At 36.3% G+C, this 20,471-nt stretch overlaps 1 protein-coding gene across 3 annotated transcripts; it reads left to right on the top strand.

The window, feature by feature from the left end:
• Positions 1 to 15,162: 15,162 nt before the first annotated feature.
• Positions 15,163 to 20,070, top strand: LOC115968649 (probable receptor-like serine/threonine-protein kinase At4g34500). Of its 3 annotated transcripts, none has more exons than XM_031088094.1 (8): positions 15,163 to 16,038; positions 17,178 to 17,282; positions 17,391 to 17,513; positions 17,799 to 17,969; positions 18,081 to 18,210; positions 18,300 to 18,509; positions 18,991 to 19,140; positions 19,799 to 20,070. In XM_031088094.1, exons 1-7 carry the CDS (start codon positions 15,434 to 15,436, stop codon positions 19,099 to 19,101), a joined length of 1,455 nt encoding a protein of 484 aa, XP_030943954.1. In that variant the 5' UTR covers positions 15,163 to 15,433; the 3' UTR covers positions 19,102 to 19,140; positions 19,799 to 20,070. The 3 variants fall into 3 exon arrangements, with proteins under 3 accessions (XP_030943954.1, XP_030943955.1, XP_030943952.1); XM_031088095.1 differs by having other exon boundaries at positions 19,854 to 20,068; XM_031088092.1 differs by lacking the exon at positions 19,799 to 20,070 and having other exon boundaries at positions 18,991 to 19,328.
• The last annotated feature ends 401 nt before the right edge of the window (positions 20,071 to 20,471 follow it).

Genomic DNA, 20,471 nt, shown 5'->3' with positions numbered 1-20,471 from the left:
TTAGGTTACTTATTTTTCCTTTTATACTCGCCTGCGTCCACTGTCCTTCGCCCACGTATGGGGTCAACCTTTCCAAAATTGATACTTGTCCCATCAGCCCATATTCAAAGTCGTTGGGGGTGGTTGTAAAAGCCTAAGACTGCGGATCTGTCAGGTTCAGAGCATTGAATGGCAGTGAGAGCAGCTTTCCCTGGATATTTTAGATCTTTCGCCCTGATTTCGGTCCTATACCGTTTTTACCCTTCCTTCAGGGGGGGGGACTTTGGGTCTGCCGAGGACTGAGCCGTCCTCGGCGATATCCACAGGCTATTTTGTCGAGCTTGGGCCATAGCCCTCCTCGGCTTGGGCCTTCGGATTTTCCCCAGGTAGATGGGCCTGGCCCGTAAATCATTTGGGCCCCACAATAGCCCCTCAAAACCCGGCTGTCCAACCTCTTGGTTGGAAAGGGGGGTTTTGGTGATGCCAAACCTCTTCCTATGGCCCAATCAATTTGGCCTTTTAATAATGCTGGCGGCTCCTCATCTGTCCAAGAAACGCGCCGGTCTATGAGGCAGCCTTTTGATTTCGCGCTTGATGCGCTCTTATCGTTTGGGTATGCCAAAACGTGCTTTTAATGACCACTATTTACGAGACTGCTTTAATTCGGCGGTTTGTTTTGATGGGGTGGAGAAACGGAACCGGCATGTTCGTGTTGGCAGATTCCTTTGGATATCTGAACCTATTAAATGTCTCCCGCTCCACCCTCAGTATAAGAAGGAAAAGCGGAGGTTATTGTTTTTGTAAAGAATTCCTTCTCATCGTTCTGAGATTTGAAATATTTGGCCTCCCCGAGGGTTCATTTTACCCACTGGTCCACAAACTAAATCGTGATACACTTTATCATAACAACGAGTGATGCAGGAGCCAAACCCCTCCCATAGACGCCATGTTCCAATAAAGCTCCTTATGACTCGATCGGGACAGGGATGGCGAAGACTCAAAATCAACCTCACCCTTCTTTCAATCAAAATCCGAAGCAGGGACTCGTCACGTCGAACTTTCGGCATGACTGAGTCGAGAACACCCATCATCAGTACCCACCGCTCTCCTATGAGCATACCTAGTATGGCTCCAGTGTGTTGGGAGTCAGGATCGAGGCCGGGACTAAGCGTCTCTACTTCTTCCTCTCTTCCTTGACTGGGGCTATTCTCCATCTCCCTTTCTTAGTCTTCCCAGCACCAGTTCCATCCTGGTGCTTTCACTTCTCCCTCTTTTGCTCCTTTTTCTTTCTTTTCATCTCTTCTCTCTTCTTCTCCTCCTTCTTTACTCATGTCCTCCATCTTCTTCATTCATCTCTTCCATCTTCTTCATTGATTTCTTCCTTACTATTTCCCTCTCCGCCATTTCTTCCCAAAGAAGGTTCTTATCATTATATGAGCAGTATCGAGGCAAAGATTGGAGAGACTTTGAAAACGAGTTTAGAAGACGCCTGGGAGTTTAGTTATCTGTACTACGGATGTAACTATCGCTTAGGCAGTTCGCATTTTGTATAGGCTCGTTCGAGCCCTTCTTTGTACATTGTAATAATTTTTCGTATTAATAAAAATCGTTGTTATTTTATTTCGCATGTTTTGTCTCTATGCTTTTTTTTCTTTTGGATCTACAAACGCTGCTCGGCATATTAATATAGCATCTAAATCAATGACGGCTAAGACCAAAAGATTTGATAATAAAAAGACGTCGCCATAACTTTAATAGAAATGCTTGACATAATAGGGCCGATCAGTGAAGAGTAATACTTACCCCATGCTAGCCGAGGAGAGAAACGAAGGCTTGATGTCATGTAAGGAATAACCATTTGAAGATATAGCACCCACCAAATGAGCGGCCTTTTTATATGACTAAGTGCTGGGGCTTTCCACCCCCTTCCTTACACCTTTATTGGCCTTAACCTTTTATGGTGTTTAAGCCGTGGATGAAGTGACCTGACATTTTTACCAAGTAACCCATCTTACGGGATTCAAACCTTTTCTTATCCAAGTATTTGGTTTCCCCATTGGCTTGGGTCCGAGGACCATACAAGGCCTTGGTTCTGTCCAAAACTTGTAATTTTTATAATTTTTTGTACTTGGTTTCCCCATAGGCTTGGGTCCGAGGACCATACAAGGCCTTGGTTCTGTCCAAAACTTGTAATTTTTATAATTTTTTGTACTTGGTTTCCCCATAGGCTTGGGTCCGAGGACCATACAAGGCCTTGGTTCTGTCCAAAACTTGTAATTTTTATAATTTTTTGTACTTGGTTTCCCCATAGGCTTGGGTCCGAGGACCATACAAGGCCTTGGTTCTGTCCAAAACTTGTAATTTTTATAATTTTTTGTACTTGGTTTCCCCATAGGCTTGGGTCGAGGACCATACAAGGCCTTGGTTCTGTCCAAAACTTGTAATTTTTATAATTTTTTGTACTTGGTTTCCCCATTGGCTTGGGTCCGAGGACCATACAAGGCCTTGGTTCTGTCCCTGGGCCCATATGCTGAACGGGCCTGGGCCGCGAATTTACTGGGCCCACAAATTAAGAGGTGTTTCCATAACCTTTGATCACGCGGTACCTTTTGGCGTCCCAGTGTTCGAGGTGCACCCTCTCGAGACTCCTTTATCCTCAGGGTTGCAGACGACGTTGGAAATCGAGCCAGAGACATTTTGTCTGTAGCGTTCCTTGGGACGCTGCGCGAATTAAATGCCATCGGTTTACTTCTGGGTATAAATGGGATAGGGGATCACTTTACTTGCACATGAACTCTCCCGTTCCCTTCAGAACTGTATTTCTTCCATATCCGCGATCTCTCTTTCTAGTGCCACTGCCCCAAAGCAAGATGTTTGAGGCTTGGATAGGGATGAAAGGTCTCCGCGTGCTTCAGAGGCACCGAATCCTCAAGGTGATATGGTATGGACAAGGATGGCACAGATTCAAGCCAGTCCTCCGCCTTGACAGGAGGAAGATGGTATTCCTCCTTCTTTTAGTCAAAATCCGAAACAGGTTCTGGTCATGCCAGATTTTTGGTATGTCAGAAAAAGGAATTTCCGCCATCAGCGCCGTCTGCCTTGTAGCAGGCAAATTTTTGCGGGGGCTTCCCAACTTCCGGCTCCTTACACCTTTTCTGTAGATGGTGTTAGTCTGAGGTCAGGTTTCCTGCACCTTTTCTGTACCGGTGCAGGCCCCAAGTTGGGTTCTTTTGCTGCCTGAGTTATGGGCGTGCAAAAGCATGGAGGGGGAATAAGGTCTCGAGGCAGTAGCCAACCTCTCCTCTGAACTACCTCCTCGGCTTTATCTTTACTCTCTTGTATTCTTCGTTACTTATGTAGTTAGCTTCGATGTAGGCTTTGTTTCAGCTTTCCATTGTACACTGTACTGTTCCTTTGTCTTAATAAAATATGTGTTTATTTCTCTATACAATGGAACACTGTACTGTTCCATTGTAACCACTACTTTATGCATGAATATTAAATATGAGTTTGCCCTTAATGATATTCTAGGCAGAGAAAGGCCTTAACACAGATTCCTACTAGTTTAGACTTACAAATATTATCAAACATAACAAGGTTAGTCATCAAATAAATTAAACTCTTGGAACTAACCGGGATAACGGCTGAGTGCTACGCGATGCATACAAGAGCGATGTCCGAGTACAACAAACTCTAAGTAATTCGTCCGAGAGGGTAGCCGAGTAGCGAGGGGCTTTGGTTGTGCTTCTGGATAATATGTTACGCCGTATCGCATCAACCCCTTTGATATTGGGGGATCAGAGGGTGGACCGAGGAATCCGCGCAATCAAGGTATTAACCCATCTGTTAACGCGGAGCTCTCTTCGGATGAATTTTGAGGTTTATGTGCCATAGTTTTTTTTTTTAAATAGTTGGTTCCCCATCCAGGTAGTTGGTTTCCCCAGAGGCTTGAGTCCGAGGACTATGCAATGCCTTGGTTCTGTCCAAAACCTAGTTTTCCTCATCCAGTAGTTGGTTTCCCCAGAGGCTTGAGTCCGAGGACTATACAATGCCTTGGTTCTGTCCAAAACCTAGTTTTCCACATCCAGGTAGTTGGTTTCCCCAGAGGCTTGAGTCCGTAGACCATGCAATGCCTTGGTTCTGTCCAAAACCTAGTTTTCCACATCCAGGTAGTTGGTTTCCCCAGAGGCTTGAGTCCGAGGACTATGCAATGCCTTGGTTCTGTCCAGAACCTAGTTTTCCACATCCAGGTAGTTGGTTTCCCCAGAGGCTTGAGTCCGAGGACTATGCAATGCCTTGGTTCTGTCCAGAACCTAGTTTTCCACATCCAGGTAGTTGGTTTCCCCAGAGGCTTGAGTCCGAGGACTATGCAATGCCTTGGTTCTGTCCAAAACCTAGTTTTCCACATCCAGGTAGTTGGTTTCCCCAGAGGCTTGAGTCCGAGACTATGCAATGCCTTGGTTCTGTCCAAAACCTAGTTTTCCACATCCAGGTAGTTGGTTTCCCCAGAGGCTTGAGTCCGTAGACCATGCAATGCCTTGGTTCTGTCCAGAACCTAGTTTTCCACATCCAGGTAGTTGGTTTCCCCAGAGGCTTGAGTCCGTAGACCATGCAATGCCTTGGTTCTGTCCAAAACCTAGTTTTCCACATCCAGGTAGTTGGTTTCCCCAGAGGCTTGAGTCCGTAGACCATGCAATGCCTTGGTTCTGTCCAAACCTAGTTTTCCACATCCAGGTAGTTGGTTTCCCCAGAGGCTTGAGTCCGAGGACTATGCAATGCCTTGGTTCTGTCCAAAACCTAGTTTTCCACATCCAGGTAGTTGGTTTCCCCAGAGGCTTGAGTCCGTAGACATGCAATGCCTTGGTTCTGTCCAAAACCTAGTTTTCTCTTTGTGTGGGATCTTGGCTTTAGGGGAGTTAGCTCCGCAGCCAAGCCCCTAGAGTTTATCCATACGGTTAACGTTACCAAGTGCCTAGTTTGCTCTTTACGGGGGACCTTGGCTTTAAGGGAGTTAGCTCCTCAACCAAGCCCCTAACCAAGAAACGTAGTCCGTAACAGAACTTTGTACTAGAACTCTATAACCAACGGTTAGATATAACGAAGAAACTCTATCGACCCACTTCCTATACCAACACACAAGCCTTCCCACAGACGGCGCCAATTGTAAGGACGCGATTCGTGGCGGACCGTAACAGTGTCGGGTTCGCACGTGAAAAGGCCCCTAACAACATCATTTGTAGAGCGTGGGTTTGGAAGGCTAGGCCTTGATCGATAGGCGGTGGGTTTTTCGCGGTGTTCGTACCAGTTTAAGTTTTCCTACACCCCTGAAGTCTTTCTCCTGGAGGTGGGCTGGGAGGCTCTGGTTTTTGGCCATTTTTCCCAACCCCTTCTTTAGGTTACTTATTTTTCCTTTTATACTTGCCTGCGTCCACTGTCCTTCGCCCACGTATGGGGTCAACCTTTCCAAAATTGATACTTGTCCCATCAGCCCATATTCAAAGTCGTTGGGGGTGGTTGTAAAAGCCTAAGACTGCGGATCTGTCAGGTTCAGAGCATTGAATGGTAGTGAGAGCAGCTTTCCCTGGATATTTTAGATCTTTCGCCCTGATTTCGGTCCTATACCGTTTTTACCCTTCCTTCAGGGGGGGGACTTTGGGTCTACCGAGGACTGAGCCGTCCTCGGCGATATCCACAGGCTATTTTGTCGAGCTTGGGCCATAGCCCTCCTCGGTTTGGGCCTTCGGATTTTCCCCAGGTAGATGGGCCTGGCCCGTAAATCATTTGGGCCCCACAGATAGAATGTTAGAAACAACACTATATAGAATTTACAAGTTTTTTTTTTATATATAAATTAATTTATTTTTAAAATACTCCACGCATGTGAAAAATTCTCATAGTGGCCCTATTTTGCATGAAAAACATTTAACATGCCCATAACATGGCTAATATTTCATGATTTTGGCATGATCACCATTATATTAATTCAAAGAAATCAATTCAATTGAGGTTAAAGTTTTTAAAAACACAGATATCAAATTGATGTTTTTATAAATAAATGTTCAACGAGAACCACCATTGAGATATTGGATGAAACTAACAATTATTTACATTAAAATGTGTCACATTGAAAATCATTGTCTTGCACCCTTTTTTCTATTTATTTTTATCTATATCCATTTCTTCTTGATGCCATATCAACACTTTTAAGGTAGATCATGAAACTTACCTTTAACGTATAATGTTAAATGTGTATAGTCTTTTGAAAATACACTTCATCAACGGGCAATTGAGAGCAATCATGTTTTTTAAGTTTAGAAAAATTACTATTCCAACCATGAGGTAGCAACACTGTTCTAACAAACCCTTCAACAACCTTGATATAGTCTAGGAGCAGCTCACAGACACCTGGATATACTTCATCCAATTCAGCATTGACAGCCTTGTGGGTCGGGTCCTATTATTAAAAAAGAAAAGAAAAGTCATTATATATAAGTCTAAAACTGCATACTATTTTTTATTTAAATAAATACAAATAAAAAACATACGAGAAGTGCTAATATAACCCAAAATAACTCTCACATTTTCTCATGAAAAGTGGGAAAGTATTAGCATCCGTACATATTCTCTTGTGATAATTTTTATTAGTGTAAACACCTGTGTAAGAAGCAGGCACCCTACTTTGCTATTGGCAAAAGGAAAAATTGAAAAGGAAATATTTTATTAAAAATTGAAAAAAGAAACATTTTATTTTGATCATTTGTAATTAAATTTCTTCTAGTACAACTTGTCTCACAAAATTAATAAGAGAATGATGGTGATGAATACTTGAATTAATGGTGGTTAAGTTATATATAGTTTTTTAATTGTTAGTCTATAAATAGCTCACTTATGAGTTTGCCAAAGCTCATAAATGATCTGCTAATAACATTTTTTTTTTTTTTTTTGAGAAACTGCTAATAACATTTGTAACAATAACTTAGTCCGTGCCTCAAACTTGCAACAATTTTATATTTATTTTATAGCATTATTCGCGAAAGAGTTATTTCTATTTGTTAAAACTGGTTATCCAATATATAAACATACACGGAAGTGATCCGAATGAATATTTTAAAGAATATAAGAATATATTATAAAGGCGAGTCGCTATGATAACATAGTAAAGGTGAAAATTATCTTTCCATGATCTGGTGGAAACAAAAGGCCTATCTAATCCTTGTTATTGAAAGTGGAAACGAAAGGAATTTCTAATCTCATCTTTTAATGGCAAAAAGCAACCTTTGTTTATGTGAAAATCCAAGAACAATGGCATGATTTAGGGAACATGAAGTCCTTGAGTCATTCAGATGCGAATATTTTTGAAACATGCTTATGGGAAATTATCAAGAGTCATTGAGACAAAAAGAAAATATAGTTATGGTGAAACAAGAAAATCAACGTGAAATGATGAAAACCAGTGGTGAAACAAGACAATGTGGACCTAGACACCTTGAATTTAGAAAGATACATCCAAAAAGCGCATAGCTCTAGTGCGAATCAATGTGTTTCCCACGTAGAAGGCGAATCAACAAACAAACAAATATGGATGATTTTTTTTTTCTTCCCTGAATAAAAAAAAAGGGGGAAGTTCCGATCCACATGACAGTAAGGGTAATTCTACGTTGATTACCAGAGTTTTGATGTAACTTTCGTGGTTAATAAACACATTTATTAAAGTGTTATTATTAGAATCGCTAAACTCTTACCAAGTATCACATGCAATAATACCAGGCATCGTACATTCCTACCCACCAGGCCACAAGTGATGATTAAGGGAGCATGGATGATGATCACAAAAAACCAACCATTTTGGGTACCAACGCCAAAGGGTCCAATCAAACATACCGCAAAGGACAGGGTTAAAATGTCATACACATATCACTATATATCAGGGCCATTTCATTTCAATGCACAGCTTCTGGCCCTCCTAAGGCCGCCTACAAGTTAACATATACTTCCAATTTGGCAGACAAATCCTCGAATCTTGTTCCGAAGTCCAATATAGCCGTTAAAAAAGGGTTGTGAATCTATAAAAAATAACCGTTATAATTATTATTATCTTTTGCCTCTCTTCCTCTTGTAAGCATTCCGGTACGGCTGATTCTCATCAACTTTTTGTCAAAATATTGCCACATCTTTGCATAGTATATGTTCAACAAACAGCTCATTTGGATGAGTATTAAAAGTTAACATTAATTACATAATTTTCTTTTAGACCCGAGTCCATTTTACTATTTGAGTTTGTCACTAAGATAGTTTATATATTCAAACTTGATTTATTTTATTGTTGATTAAACTCAAACTTGTTCACAAGCAATTTGATAGACTTATTTATTTCTCATTTATAGTAAATATCACAACAAAACTTTTTACCTTTTTTTTTCACAAATTTATACTAATAATTAATAACTAAATTATATTATTTAAGTTAATTAGATAGAATGCTTTTAGTTTATGAATTTAAAAAAAAAAAAAATAGATTAATCAACCATGTCTTGTTATGATTTATATATAATTTTTACTATAAAATGAACTATTTATATTTTCAACAAATTACAAACATTAATTTGATTTTTATGATTTTTTTTACAAAATTCACACAATCTATACTTGAATTGATTTTCATACTCACAAACTTATTCATGAATATATGATTATGTTTAAACTTTGCTCATTTGATAATAAAGAATAAATTTGGGTTTAAGTTTGAATCATTGGTTAAATAAACAGCCAATACAAAGTCGGGTCGAGTGCCTGTTTAACACCAAACCTAATCTAAGACATGTGAACACCTTTACTAATCATTAAAACTCACAAAAACCCAATAATAACAAAAATAGAATTGGAGAAAAGTGGAGATAGTTGAGTGAGAGAAGAAAGACAATTGGAAAGAGATGAAAAAGAGAGTTTTCTCATAGAGAAAAGATAATAAAAACTATTTAAATGGAAGTAGAGAAAAAAAAAAAAAATTGTTGGTGAGCGTATGTGAAAAGTGGATTAATTAAAATAAAAGATTACTTTTTAAGCTAAAAATCATTAGGAGTGCTTTAGAGCATGTTATATTCACTCAGAAAAAAGAAAAATTTACTCTTTTTTTGGTTCTATCTACACTCTCATATTAAACCAAGCCCTACTTTCATTTATTCAATTTTTTGGTGCAAGTACTACTTTATTTATGATTTTTATTCTCAAAGGTTGTCCAAACTTTCAAGCGCATTTGAAACGTTCTTCACAAGATTTTACGGTACTACATTGCTTGTGCCCCCACTCCAATTAGCTTCCTTGTCACAAAAGTAGAATCAAGTCCTATAATAATATCAAGAGTATATATATGACAACGACACAAGAATTATAATTGGGTAATTATTATATTCATTTTAAGATTATGAGATGGTTTGTGATTGAAAAATGCAGTAATTTTAAATTATGATAAATGAAAATTATTAATCTTTAGAGAGAAAAAAAAAAAATGAGAAGAATCTCGAAGCACTCTCAAAAGCTATTATATTATATATATTCCTACACTTAACTCTCATTAGTGTTTGTGCGTGTCCAAAGGTTAGTAAATACACGTACTCAAAGACTAGTAAATATATATACACTTATACTCTCACTAGTAAGTATATTTACACGTGCTGAGAGGCTATAGTATACACTTATAATAAAGTATTTGTTGGCATCGTCTATATGATAATATGATCCCATTAAGTTCTTGCTCCTGACAAATACATGAGGATAGTGTTGTTTGCACCGTTGCACGCATGTAATTAAATTTAAAAGCGATTGGGTGACAAACTTTACTTTCTGTCACGATCATAGTTTCTGGTTAGTAGTATTTCTGAAGCCAACAACAATTAAAAAAAAAAAAACTTTAAGAGCTCCTTCATTATTTCCTCAAAAAGAAAAAGAAAAAGAAAAAGAAAAAGAAAGAGCTCCTTCATTAATAAGATTCATTTTACGTGTCACGAAAATTTTCAAATAATCATAAATATGCCGGGTCCTCAGTCCCCACACAAACAGAGACACTGTCCCATTGAATGCCAATCGGGAACTTGTAATTTTGTCCAAATTGCTCTATATTAATTACATATATTGCCCCTTTTCTATTTTCTAGCCATACATAAGTTTGTCTTACAGAGCGTCTCTCAAATAACTGTGAATTCTAATTTGTTCAACTAGCAAAGGTGTTTTGTATCAAATAAGAGATTTGTGCTTTAAATATTGTTTTCACTTTATACCAAAATCAACTAATGTTTTAGTGCAAAGTTCAAAATTCAAACTATTACATGCTTTGTTCATAAGACAACTAAAAACTCTATAAATTATAGAATAGTGGATTGAATTTATTACTTCAAAATTTTCGTCATGTTTGAGATTGCTGAGTTCACCCTCTCGTGAAAAATAGGGTGCATGGTATATCTTCTCTTCTTATTGTGGGAATTTTTCCTTTCTATTTTCATCATTAATTATTGGAGTTGCCGGAATATTTCAAAATCAACAAAGGTTAAATGTCAAAGAGAGGAGGAAAACTGTGAGTGACATTTTTTACTTTGCAAAATGAATTATGATTAGGTCAGTCAAATTGCATAAATTACTGCACTCGTATGGTTTCATCATCATAATTTATCTACATAGCAGTCGTCATTGGACATAGTGTTCTTTGAGTAATTATCGGTCTAAAAGCACATACTCATTAAGTGTTTCTAAGTCAACTTAAGTGAGAGAAAATTGGGCATAGATAAGCCCAATTACACAACAAAGCGATCAAGCTAGATAGAAGAACTGCAACCATAGAGCAAAATGAAATTTCGGATTTCCAATCAAAATAAATAGCTCGAGATTGTTACTTGTTAGTTAGCAGCATTTAAAGTTTGCTGATGAATAGTTTGAAACGATAAATTAAAGGACAATTATATCAAAAAAAAGAAAAACAAAAAGAAGGTGGAATGCTATTTTCATTTAACAAAACTATTCAATAACCTTAATTAATTCCATCCAACCGTTAGTTTAGTTTTTCAAAGAAGGGGCTTTATATTTAGGTTAAAATGCAAAACTCACTGTCTATGTTTCACTAAAATTCATTCTAGTCCTTTAAGTTTCAAGTTTATTCAATTAAAGTCTTCCCATCAACTTTTGCTAAATGTTGTGGTTAATTGTCAAAATTTTTAATTAAAAAATCCAATTAATTATTAAAAATAGTTTCAAGGATTTTTTTTTAAAAAAAAATTAACAAAAGTTGATAGAAAGACCTTAATAATTTAATAAACTTGAAATTTAAAGGATTAAAATGAATTAAAATAAAATTAAAAACTAAAATGAATTCTAGTGAAACTTAAAGAAAAATGGTGAGTTTTGTATTTTAATCTTTCCATTAACTTCTGTTAAATGTTGTGGTTAATTGTCAAAAATTTTAAATAAAAAAATCCAATTAATTATTAAAAATACTTTCCAGGATTTTAAAAAAAAAATTAACAAAAGTTAATGGAAAGACCTTAATAATTTAATAAACTTGAAATTTAAAGGATTAAAATAAAATTAAAAAATTGAAATGAATTCTAGTGAAACTTAAAGGGAAAGAGTGAGTTTTGTGTTTTATATGGTATTTCTATTTCGGAGTTTCTTACACGCTAAAAACAATGAAACATACCATATGTAATCTAATCTTATAGTAATTCTTCTTCCTCCTTTCTTATAGGGCAACATGCGACATAGAACTGTTCTCAAATATAGTAACCAAAGCATGTGGGTGTCAAATTAATGGTGTTCAATTAATTAAGCAAGAGTCTGTGTCTGAGAGAAGCATATTTAACGACACATTTGGTGGAAAGTTACATTGATAATCACATGCAAACCGGTCAAGACAAATGAACAAGAGGATTCATTCGAAGCTAACGCAATTTCTTGGGATAGCTTATGCTCTACTTAAGGATTTCATCGGCTGCGTGTAACCCAAAAAGAAAAAAAAAATTGGGTAAAAATGGTTGTTGAAACTTGAAACTTTGTAAATAAATTTCAATTCTATATACGCAATTGGTAAGAATATTTCTTTCGGATTAGGAAACTTGTGACAATGAAATATTTGTTGTTGTTGCCGACTCTTGTTTGGCGGTGAACCCCACTTTGTCTTGATGCAAATGGGATGATGTACTTTCAAAATCATCAATAGCTTAGTTTGTGTATGTAGCAAATACATTTAAGTTTTTTGGTTATTAGCTAGGCATGATCTATAAGTAATGAATATTGGACTATGTTCTTGTTACCTAAAGAGCACACCACAAAATTTGGCATTGATACATCATGTTCTTGTACTCACAAAGCTGATAACAAACACTATGATTTCATTCTGATATACTGATTGACCTGCTGCATTATATGTGTGTGTGGTTATCTCATTCTTATATATCCTGAAGTTCCGTTTATACCCCTAGAACAACTTGCTACTTATTTGAACCATTATTCTTAACCAAGTGATTGCTTAATCTAATTCAAATTGCAAGCAATAAATCACAACATATGCACACATGGTATGCGATTACAGAGAGAAACTCGTCAAGGACCAAAAATCTTCAGATATTCTAGTAAACGAAATTCATTATGAAGATGGTTATCTAACATAATGGCTTAAATAACCTCCAATTATGCAAGTCCAATCTCTTGAACACTTCAAGGCCTCTTGAAGATTTTAATAAGTCTCTGAGGTTCTTAGCACTCCAAAGTGCTTAAGGTAACACGGTGTTTGAATGGATTTTCCTCTCAAATGTATTCAATGGGAGAGGGTAGGAAGAGGTTAGGAATTTTCAAATCTAGTCTCTCTTTGCTACGTGATTGTCTTCCTCATAAATTAGGGCTTTAAAACCAAGTTTATGTATGTGTAGGGTTTGGGATTTGAGACTTTAAATGGCTACAAAAATCCCATTAAAAAGTTTAGGTCAACGCCTAGCTAGTGCTAGGTGAGCTCCTTTGGAAGTCCACATTGATGATCTCGTTTGATTTAGGTATACAATTTTGAAACTTAGTCCACACTGATTCAGTTTGGTTGAGCAAGTTTCATTCTATTTGAAACTTGCTCAACCAAATTGTATACCGCTCAACCAAAACTCTCTAATATAGCACTTTAAACAAAAACTTAGAGCATCTCCTTGTTTTACACTTAACTCACTTACAATTGAAATAAATTAAATACACGAAAATTTTGCAATTACAATTGAATCTTTTGATACATAATTTTGCCAACATTAATATAATCCTAACATTTCTAATACATGCAACATATTATTCAAAAAAATACTGAAAGCAAAATAAATGACTATTATGGTAGTGCTTTTTTGTTTTTGTTGTTTTTTTTTAATAATTCAATAGTTATAATAGTGAGGGATGATTTAAACTCTAAATATCTCTATTGAATAAAACACTAAATAATGGTTGGTTTGCAATGCTCATGGTCAGTAGTGCATTATAATTTCATATTAAATTGCATCAATCATTTTGAAAATTTACTAGTACTTTAAAAAAAAAAATGGTGCTAACCCATAATCAACCCCTTCAAATTTTATTTTGTGAAAAACGTGCTATGATTATCCATTGATATAGTAATTGAGATGTAGTCTAATATTTGTCATGTTGTCATACTCTTGTACTGTACGCCTGATGCACGAAGCGTATTATTGATAAAATACAAAGATAAAAAGGGGTTGTTGTGATTATGATATAACATTATACTCCTTCACATCAACTTGCATAGTTGCATCAGTAATTCCGTTATATAATTGGTAACTTATAATATTGCTCATTGTTAAGTCACAATTATTTATGACGATGGGATTGTAAGACTCGTTTCAATAATCAATAGCCATGTTGACTGGTTTAAGTTGTTTCCATGTATTATCATTTCTCTGTCAATACTTTGACATATAATGTAAGTTTAAGTTTTTACCATGCATACTTCAAAAGAGAAAAAAAAGGAAGATGTCCTTTTTGTGTGTTAGCATTTGTTTGTTAATATCTAATTTTGACTTAAAATGCAAAGTGCCACAGCGACATGCTAATTGCTAAAATTGTTTGACACACATCGTCCTACTTAATGAAAGGACCAGGCTCATCTTTCTAACTTAGTAACTTATATTAGCATTAATCACTTGCTTGACATGCACAACTTGACTTCCCAAATCCAATTCCTGACATTAAACTTGACTTGCTATTTAAGTTTACAAATCTGAGTTTTGGCCTTTTCCTAATCAATCCAGGTTATTTTGGTCATTTTGATCTCAAAGTGACCATATTAGTCTCTATGAGACGAGAAGATATGCGCCACATTTGACATGTGCAACATATTTGTCATAGTATTTCGGTCATGTTGATCTCACGCTGAATGCAATATTGAACATATATCTCAAATCATCTGGATTATACACAACCATAAATACATGGGGTAACACCATGAGGGTATCCAGGTGGTGAACTCATTAGACTAACAGCCGGTAGGGTTTCTGAGGTATCTCTTGAACATAAAATGAAATAGTGGTTGATTTCTAAACTTTAGTTACTGAGCACTTTCGGTATTTGAAGTTTAACAAATGACCACTTTTGTCCTTTAAGTTTTAAAAATGAGTATTATTAATTATTTCGCTAATTTCTGTTAGTTTCTTTACTGATGTATCTAACAAAGCATTAACGTTCATTTTTTTAACTTTAAGAACCAATAACACCCCTTATATAAACTTGAAAAATTATTAGGTACTTCCGGAATATCATAAATGCGTACTCTCTCATCTTATATAAATGGTAAGTCCTATCATAAATTTAATTAGTAAGACCCACTGTTCATATGAGAGGAAAGAGTATGTATTTATGACACTACATAATAATTTATGACACTACATAATAATTTCTATGTAAACAATAACTCTCACAAAAAAGCTTGGTAGATAAGGACTAGGGAATAGTAATGTATTTTTGTCCAAATATAATTTATTAAAGCCTACGGTTGCAAAATTCAGAAGCAAAAAGCAGAGTGGAAATTGAATAATTTATTGCCGTTAAAGTTACTCACACTACAACAGTGGCAGTTCCGTAATAATCAGTTACACCGAACCCTGAAAATACCAGCTCTCACTTTTGTCCCTCACTATTTTGCCTCCTTTTCACTTTGTATCCGTTGAAACCCCACTCTCTTTTTCTCTCCCTCACTGTCCAAATGACTTTCAAATCCCTACTAATATCTCCAACCAATGTACATTTTTTTAAATAGTTTTTCTCTCCAACCAAACACAGAACTCTCAAGTCTCATCTCCCAAACCTCTGAATGAAGTCTAAACCTTCTTAATTCTCTCACACCTTCTCTCTCTCTCTCTCTCTCTCTCTCTCCCGAGAAAAAAAAGTTCACACGTTACGGTCTCAGGCTCTTCAATCGCCGGCGAAAATGTCGGACTCCGGCGAATACGCACCCTCCGACAACTCTATCCCCGATAAGCTCACCTCCAAAACCTCATTCCTCAGCTTGAAACTCTACATCGTGATAGGGATCCTATTGCTCTGCGCAGTCTCAGTCTTCGTAGCGATCTTTCTCTTCATTCGCTTGAAGAAGAATTCCCGAAACCGCATAGTCAAAATGCGCGTGAAGCACAGCTCGGGGCTAATCCCGCTGGTCTCCAAGGAGATCGTGGAGATCAAGGCGCTGGATCGAAACGTAAATTCGGTGAAAGCCGAGGACAAAATCGGAAACAAGGATTTCAAAGAGCCAGAGGAGATTAAAATTGAAATTGACGAAATTGTTAAAGGAGGCAAAGGAGGAGGAGGAGGTGAAAAGAGCGGAGGGAGTGACGCGTCCGGCGGTAGCCGGAGTGACGTGTCGGTGGAGGCCGAGAATATCGGGTGGGGCCGATGGTACACCTTGAAGGAGCTCGAGGTTGCGACACGTGGATTCGCCGAAGACAACATCATCGGAGAAGGTGGTTACGGCGTCGTTTACAGAGGCGTCGTCAACGACGGGTCGGTTGTCGCCGTCAAAAACCTTCTTAACAACAAGTACGTAAAACGTAGTATATACTTTTCCATGATTTTTAAAAAAAAATATTTTCTGTCGAAACAAACAGAGAATTAGTAGTATATATTAAGTTTGTTAGATCCAAATTGTAAGATCAAGTTTCTGTTTTTAGATTTTATGTTTTAATCAAATATGGTTTTGACTTTCATTTTTCGTTTTTATTTTAATTTCTTGTAGATCCAAAGGTTGTAATGTATAACGTAGATTTTGTTTTGTTCTAATTAAATTTTTTGACTTTAAAAAAATGTTAGTATTTATTTATTTGTAACAAGAACAAGTGGAAGTAAAATTTGACCAGGGCAGCTTCAATGATTCGATCTGGACCGTGATGTTGTTCTGTGTCGGTAAATAGGTTGTCTTTGCAGCGGAGTACTAGGAAAAAGCAAATGGTTGCTAATTGCTTTGTTCCTCTTTTTTATTTGGGATGAGTATCTTTTTTTATTTCTTTACTCACTTTTGTTCCTTTTCATCTACCATATTTTATTCATATTCATAATTGCTACTTTGTTTAAAGTTATTTGTGCTTTTAAAAAGGACTTTAGTTTACACGTATTAGAAATTAGTCAAGATTCTGCTGAGAATTAATCTTATCAAAAATATTGAAGAATCCGATTTCATTTTCTAATAATTAATGAACTTTGCCTAGATTTATAAATTTTTTAAGATCTTATATAAAATTGAATTTGATCTGCGGATGACGAGTCTGAGTGACTTTTAAATTGATCTCTGCAATGAAGAAAATTGAGAATGTGAATCCTTGGATTGATAGCTAAACGAGAGAACCTTTTTGTCCATGTTTTTGAAGGTTTGAGATATAATCTAATGAATTTTCACTAAGTGCAAGTTGGTCTCTGTAATGAATGTAGCTGTACATTGCTTTCGACTTGTCAACATTGAATTTTATCGTTTGCTAAGGATGCAGTTTGTAAATATAACGATTTTGATTTTGATTTTGATCGATTGATTGTCAATTTCATGCACTATCATTCTGTTAACTCAAATTAAAAGGTCGTACCCATTGCACAAAACTCTCACTTCTATGAGGTATGTTAACTCAAATTAATTTATTTTTTAAAATTCCTGGGTTAACATTCATATGCTGTAATCATTTTGTATGTAGGGGTCAGGCGGAAAAGGAGTTCAAGGTGGAAGTTGAAGCCATAGGGAAAGTAAGGCATAAGAACTTGGTAGGTCTAGTCGGCTATTGTGCAGAAGGTGCTCAAAGGTACTTTCCACCTGCCCACAAGATATCTTTTTTTGAAATGAAAATGAGATGGAAATTCCTAGTAATTACCCTCTAATATGTTTATGTGAACTTTGAATGACCATTCAGGATGCTCGTGTACGAGTATGTTGACAATGGCAATTTGGAGCAATGGTTGCATGGTGATGTAGGCCCAGTTAGTCCTCTGACCTGGGATATTCGAATGAAGATTGCCATTGGAACTGCAAAAGGGTATGATATTCCATTCACTTATTTAATGTCATTACGATTAGTGAACAAGCAAGGATAAACTTGTATGGTTTTCCATCATCTTATGGAGTAATAATTTTCATGACAGCCTCCCCCACCACACCCCCCCCCCCCCCCCCCAAAAAAAAAAAAGTATCAAAAACTATGGAATTTCCTGTCATATTTTGCATCATAATCTCACCTCTCTCAATTAGTTCAATATTATTTACTTATTTTGTTTCTTTCATGATGAGATCAACTTATCTATGGTGCTTATTTCTGTATCAGGCTAGCCTATTTGCATGAAGGATTAGAACCCAAAGTTGTGCACCGTGATGTAAAATCCAGTAATATTCTCCTAGATAGAAAGTGGATCCCAAAAGTGTCAGACTTTGGACTGGCCAAGCTCTTAGGATCTGAAGCAAGCTATGTGACTACTCGTGTTATGGGGACCTTTGGGTTTGTTCTCCATCATTTACCCAAATCAATTTTCAACATGCATTTTAGCTGGATGATATGATATTGCTCTGTGTATTGCTTTATTGACTTAGTGATCATCAATGACTGCAGATATGTCTCTCCCGAGTATGCAAGCACGGGTATGCTTAATGAGGGGAGTGATGTGTATAGTTTTGGGATATTACTCATGGAGATAATTACAGGAAGAAGTCCAATTGATTATTCCAGGCCAGCTGGGGAGGTGAACCACATTTATCCTTAAAGAATCCATGTCTTAAAACTTCATTACTGTCAAAATTCTTAACCACGTTTCCACTAAATGCATTTCAGATGAACTTGGTGGACTGGTTTAAAGGGATGGTAGCAAGTCGTCGTGGAGAAGAGCTTGTGGACCCCCTGATTGAGGTTCAGCCCTCTCCCAGAGCTTTAAAGCGTGCATTGCTGATTTGTCTTCGCTGTATTGACTTGGATGCCAATAAGCGTCCAAAGATGGGGCAAATTGTTCATATGCTTGAGGCAGATGACTTCCCTTTTCGTTCAGTAAGCCTTGTTCTAGACCTCTATAATCATTAAATAACTTTAAAATGTTATGTCCAGCAATATAGTTCATTTCATACTGTTAAGCTACTGTTTTATTACTTTCATAAGTAAAGCTGAGATACACACTCAAGTGTTATTATTGTCACATATTAGTCGACAAGGCAAGCATATTTAATATCCTTAAGTATAGGAAAAATTACCATCTTATACATTGTAGCCATTCGGGTTGGTTCTGTTCTTAGAAATGTGTGTTATTGGTTTTCAAGTTGCAAATTGTTTATCTTCTTCCTTTGTGGTTAACATGCTGTTGTTGGGCACTATAAACACATCACAATGAAATCAAATCAAAGTTTAATTATACATGAGATGGCATTTAAAGGAAATAACCGCATTTAAATTGATGTGTCATATTCTTTTGCATCAACCCAATGCTTTTCCTTTCAGGTGCTCTCTAATTAGTTATTTGCTTCATCATCTGCAGGAACTCCGATCAGCCCGGGAGAAAGATCCCCACCCCTCCCGTGCAGATAATGTGTCCGCTAAAATTACATATCCATCCAAGAATGGTGGGGATGGTGATAGATGGAGATGATCATTGATTGCCTATAGAAGACATGGTGTAGTCCCTGAGGTCAGATTATTTTGTACTATATTTTTCCTCTAGTTTTCAGAGAAGAAATTACGAAGCCTCGGATGTGCATAATTTTACCTTTTCCTTTTTTACTTAATCTGATACCTTGATATATTCTGGATGACATTGAAGCGAGCCTTGTAAATATTTACTTAAATACGTGAAGTAAATTTCAAGATTTTTTTTTTCCTTCATTTTTTCTAATTATAAATATTAGTATAGTGGGGCATCTCTAATATGCATGATATAATGATATATCACTATATCAGCCAAAATCGATTTGGAATTTCAGTGAAAAACTGTACTTTAAGAAATTTCTTGCACCCTTTGGCGTATTCAGATCCCAATTAAAAGTTAATTTTAAAAGCAACAAAGCACAAGATCACTTAATTTTCTGCTCCACGTGCCCCCATCTTTTTCTTTTTGAAAAGTGGTTTGAAGCTTATTCTTCTCCTGGAGCTCTTATGTATGTTGAAAAATGGTTTGAACAGCATTCATTGACAAGTGAAGATTCCTTTTTGAAACTGAAGCAGAACTTTTGTTTGGGCCTGATTAAGACATACTCTTATCAGATTAATAAACTGTAATGATATTAACAATATAATTCATAGTGCCTTGAACATACATTTGATTATTTTTGTTTTTTAAACATATACAGAATGCTCCAAAACTTGGTTACTCAGCACTTAACATATGATCACAACGCGTTGCAGCTTTTACGCTGTCACCAACATTGCAGGACTGCAATCAGTGGTGGAGGGGAGAGGTATACTTCATGCATCGGTTATAGGCGTATTCCGCTCTCACAGCTTATGGGTTACTGTGTGAGGAAGGACACATAATCCGATGCATAAGATGATTATTTTCTTTTGTGTGAAAACATAAGATAATTACTTAATGGCTCCCTTTAGGATTTTAACAAAAACTATACTCACTTTTTTTTTTTTAATGTAAATTACTCATACATTAATGGGATATTAATTTAAAAGCAGATTACGGATATTTAAATTTCAAGATTTTTTATATTACCCATTGACGCATATTTTAATTGCAATAATTGCAAAAGTGTTTAAGATCATATTCAATCATTGACCTTAGATATTGAAATTGTAGATTCTAAATCTTCTAGAAAGGTTCAAACACTCAAAGAAAATAGATATTGTCTCCTATTATGGTAATCCTGGATTGAGACACTAAAAGTATCAAAACAAAATTTAAGAATAAGATGAAAATTGGAACAATAATAACAATTCACAGTGATTATTTGAAAATTTAGTATGTATCAATTATAAATGATTATGCCAATAATATTACAACTTAAGTAACATCTC

Source organism: Quercus lobata, chromosome 11, assembly GCF_001633185.2.
Source record: "Quercus lobata isolate SW786 chromosome 11, ValleyOak3.0 Primary Assembly, whole genome shotgun sequence".
Taxonomy (NCBI): domain Eukaryota; kingdom Viridiplantae; phylum Streptophyta; class Magnoliopsida; order Fagales; family Fagaceae; genus Quercus; species Quercus lobata.
The sequence above is the reverse complement of the archived record's forward strand: the minus strand, read 5'-3'. Positions and strand labels throughout refer to the sequence as shown.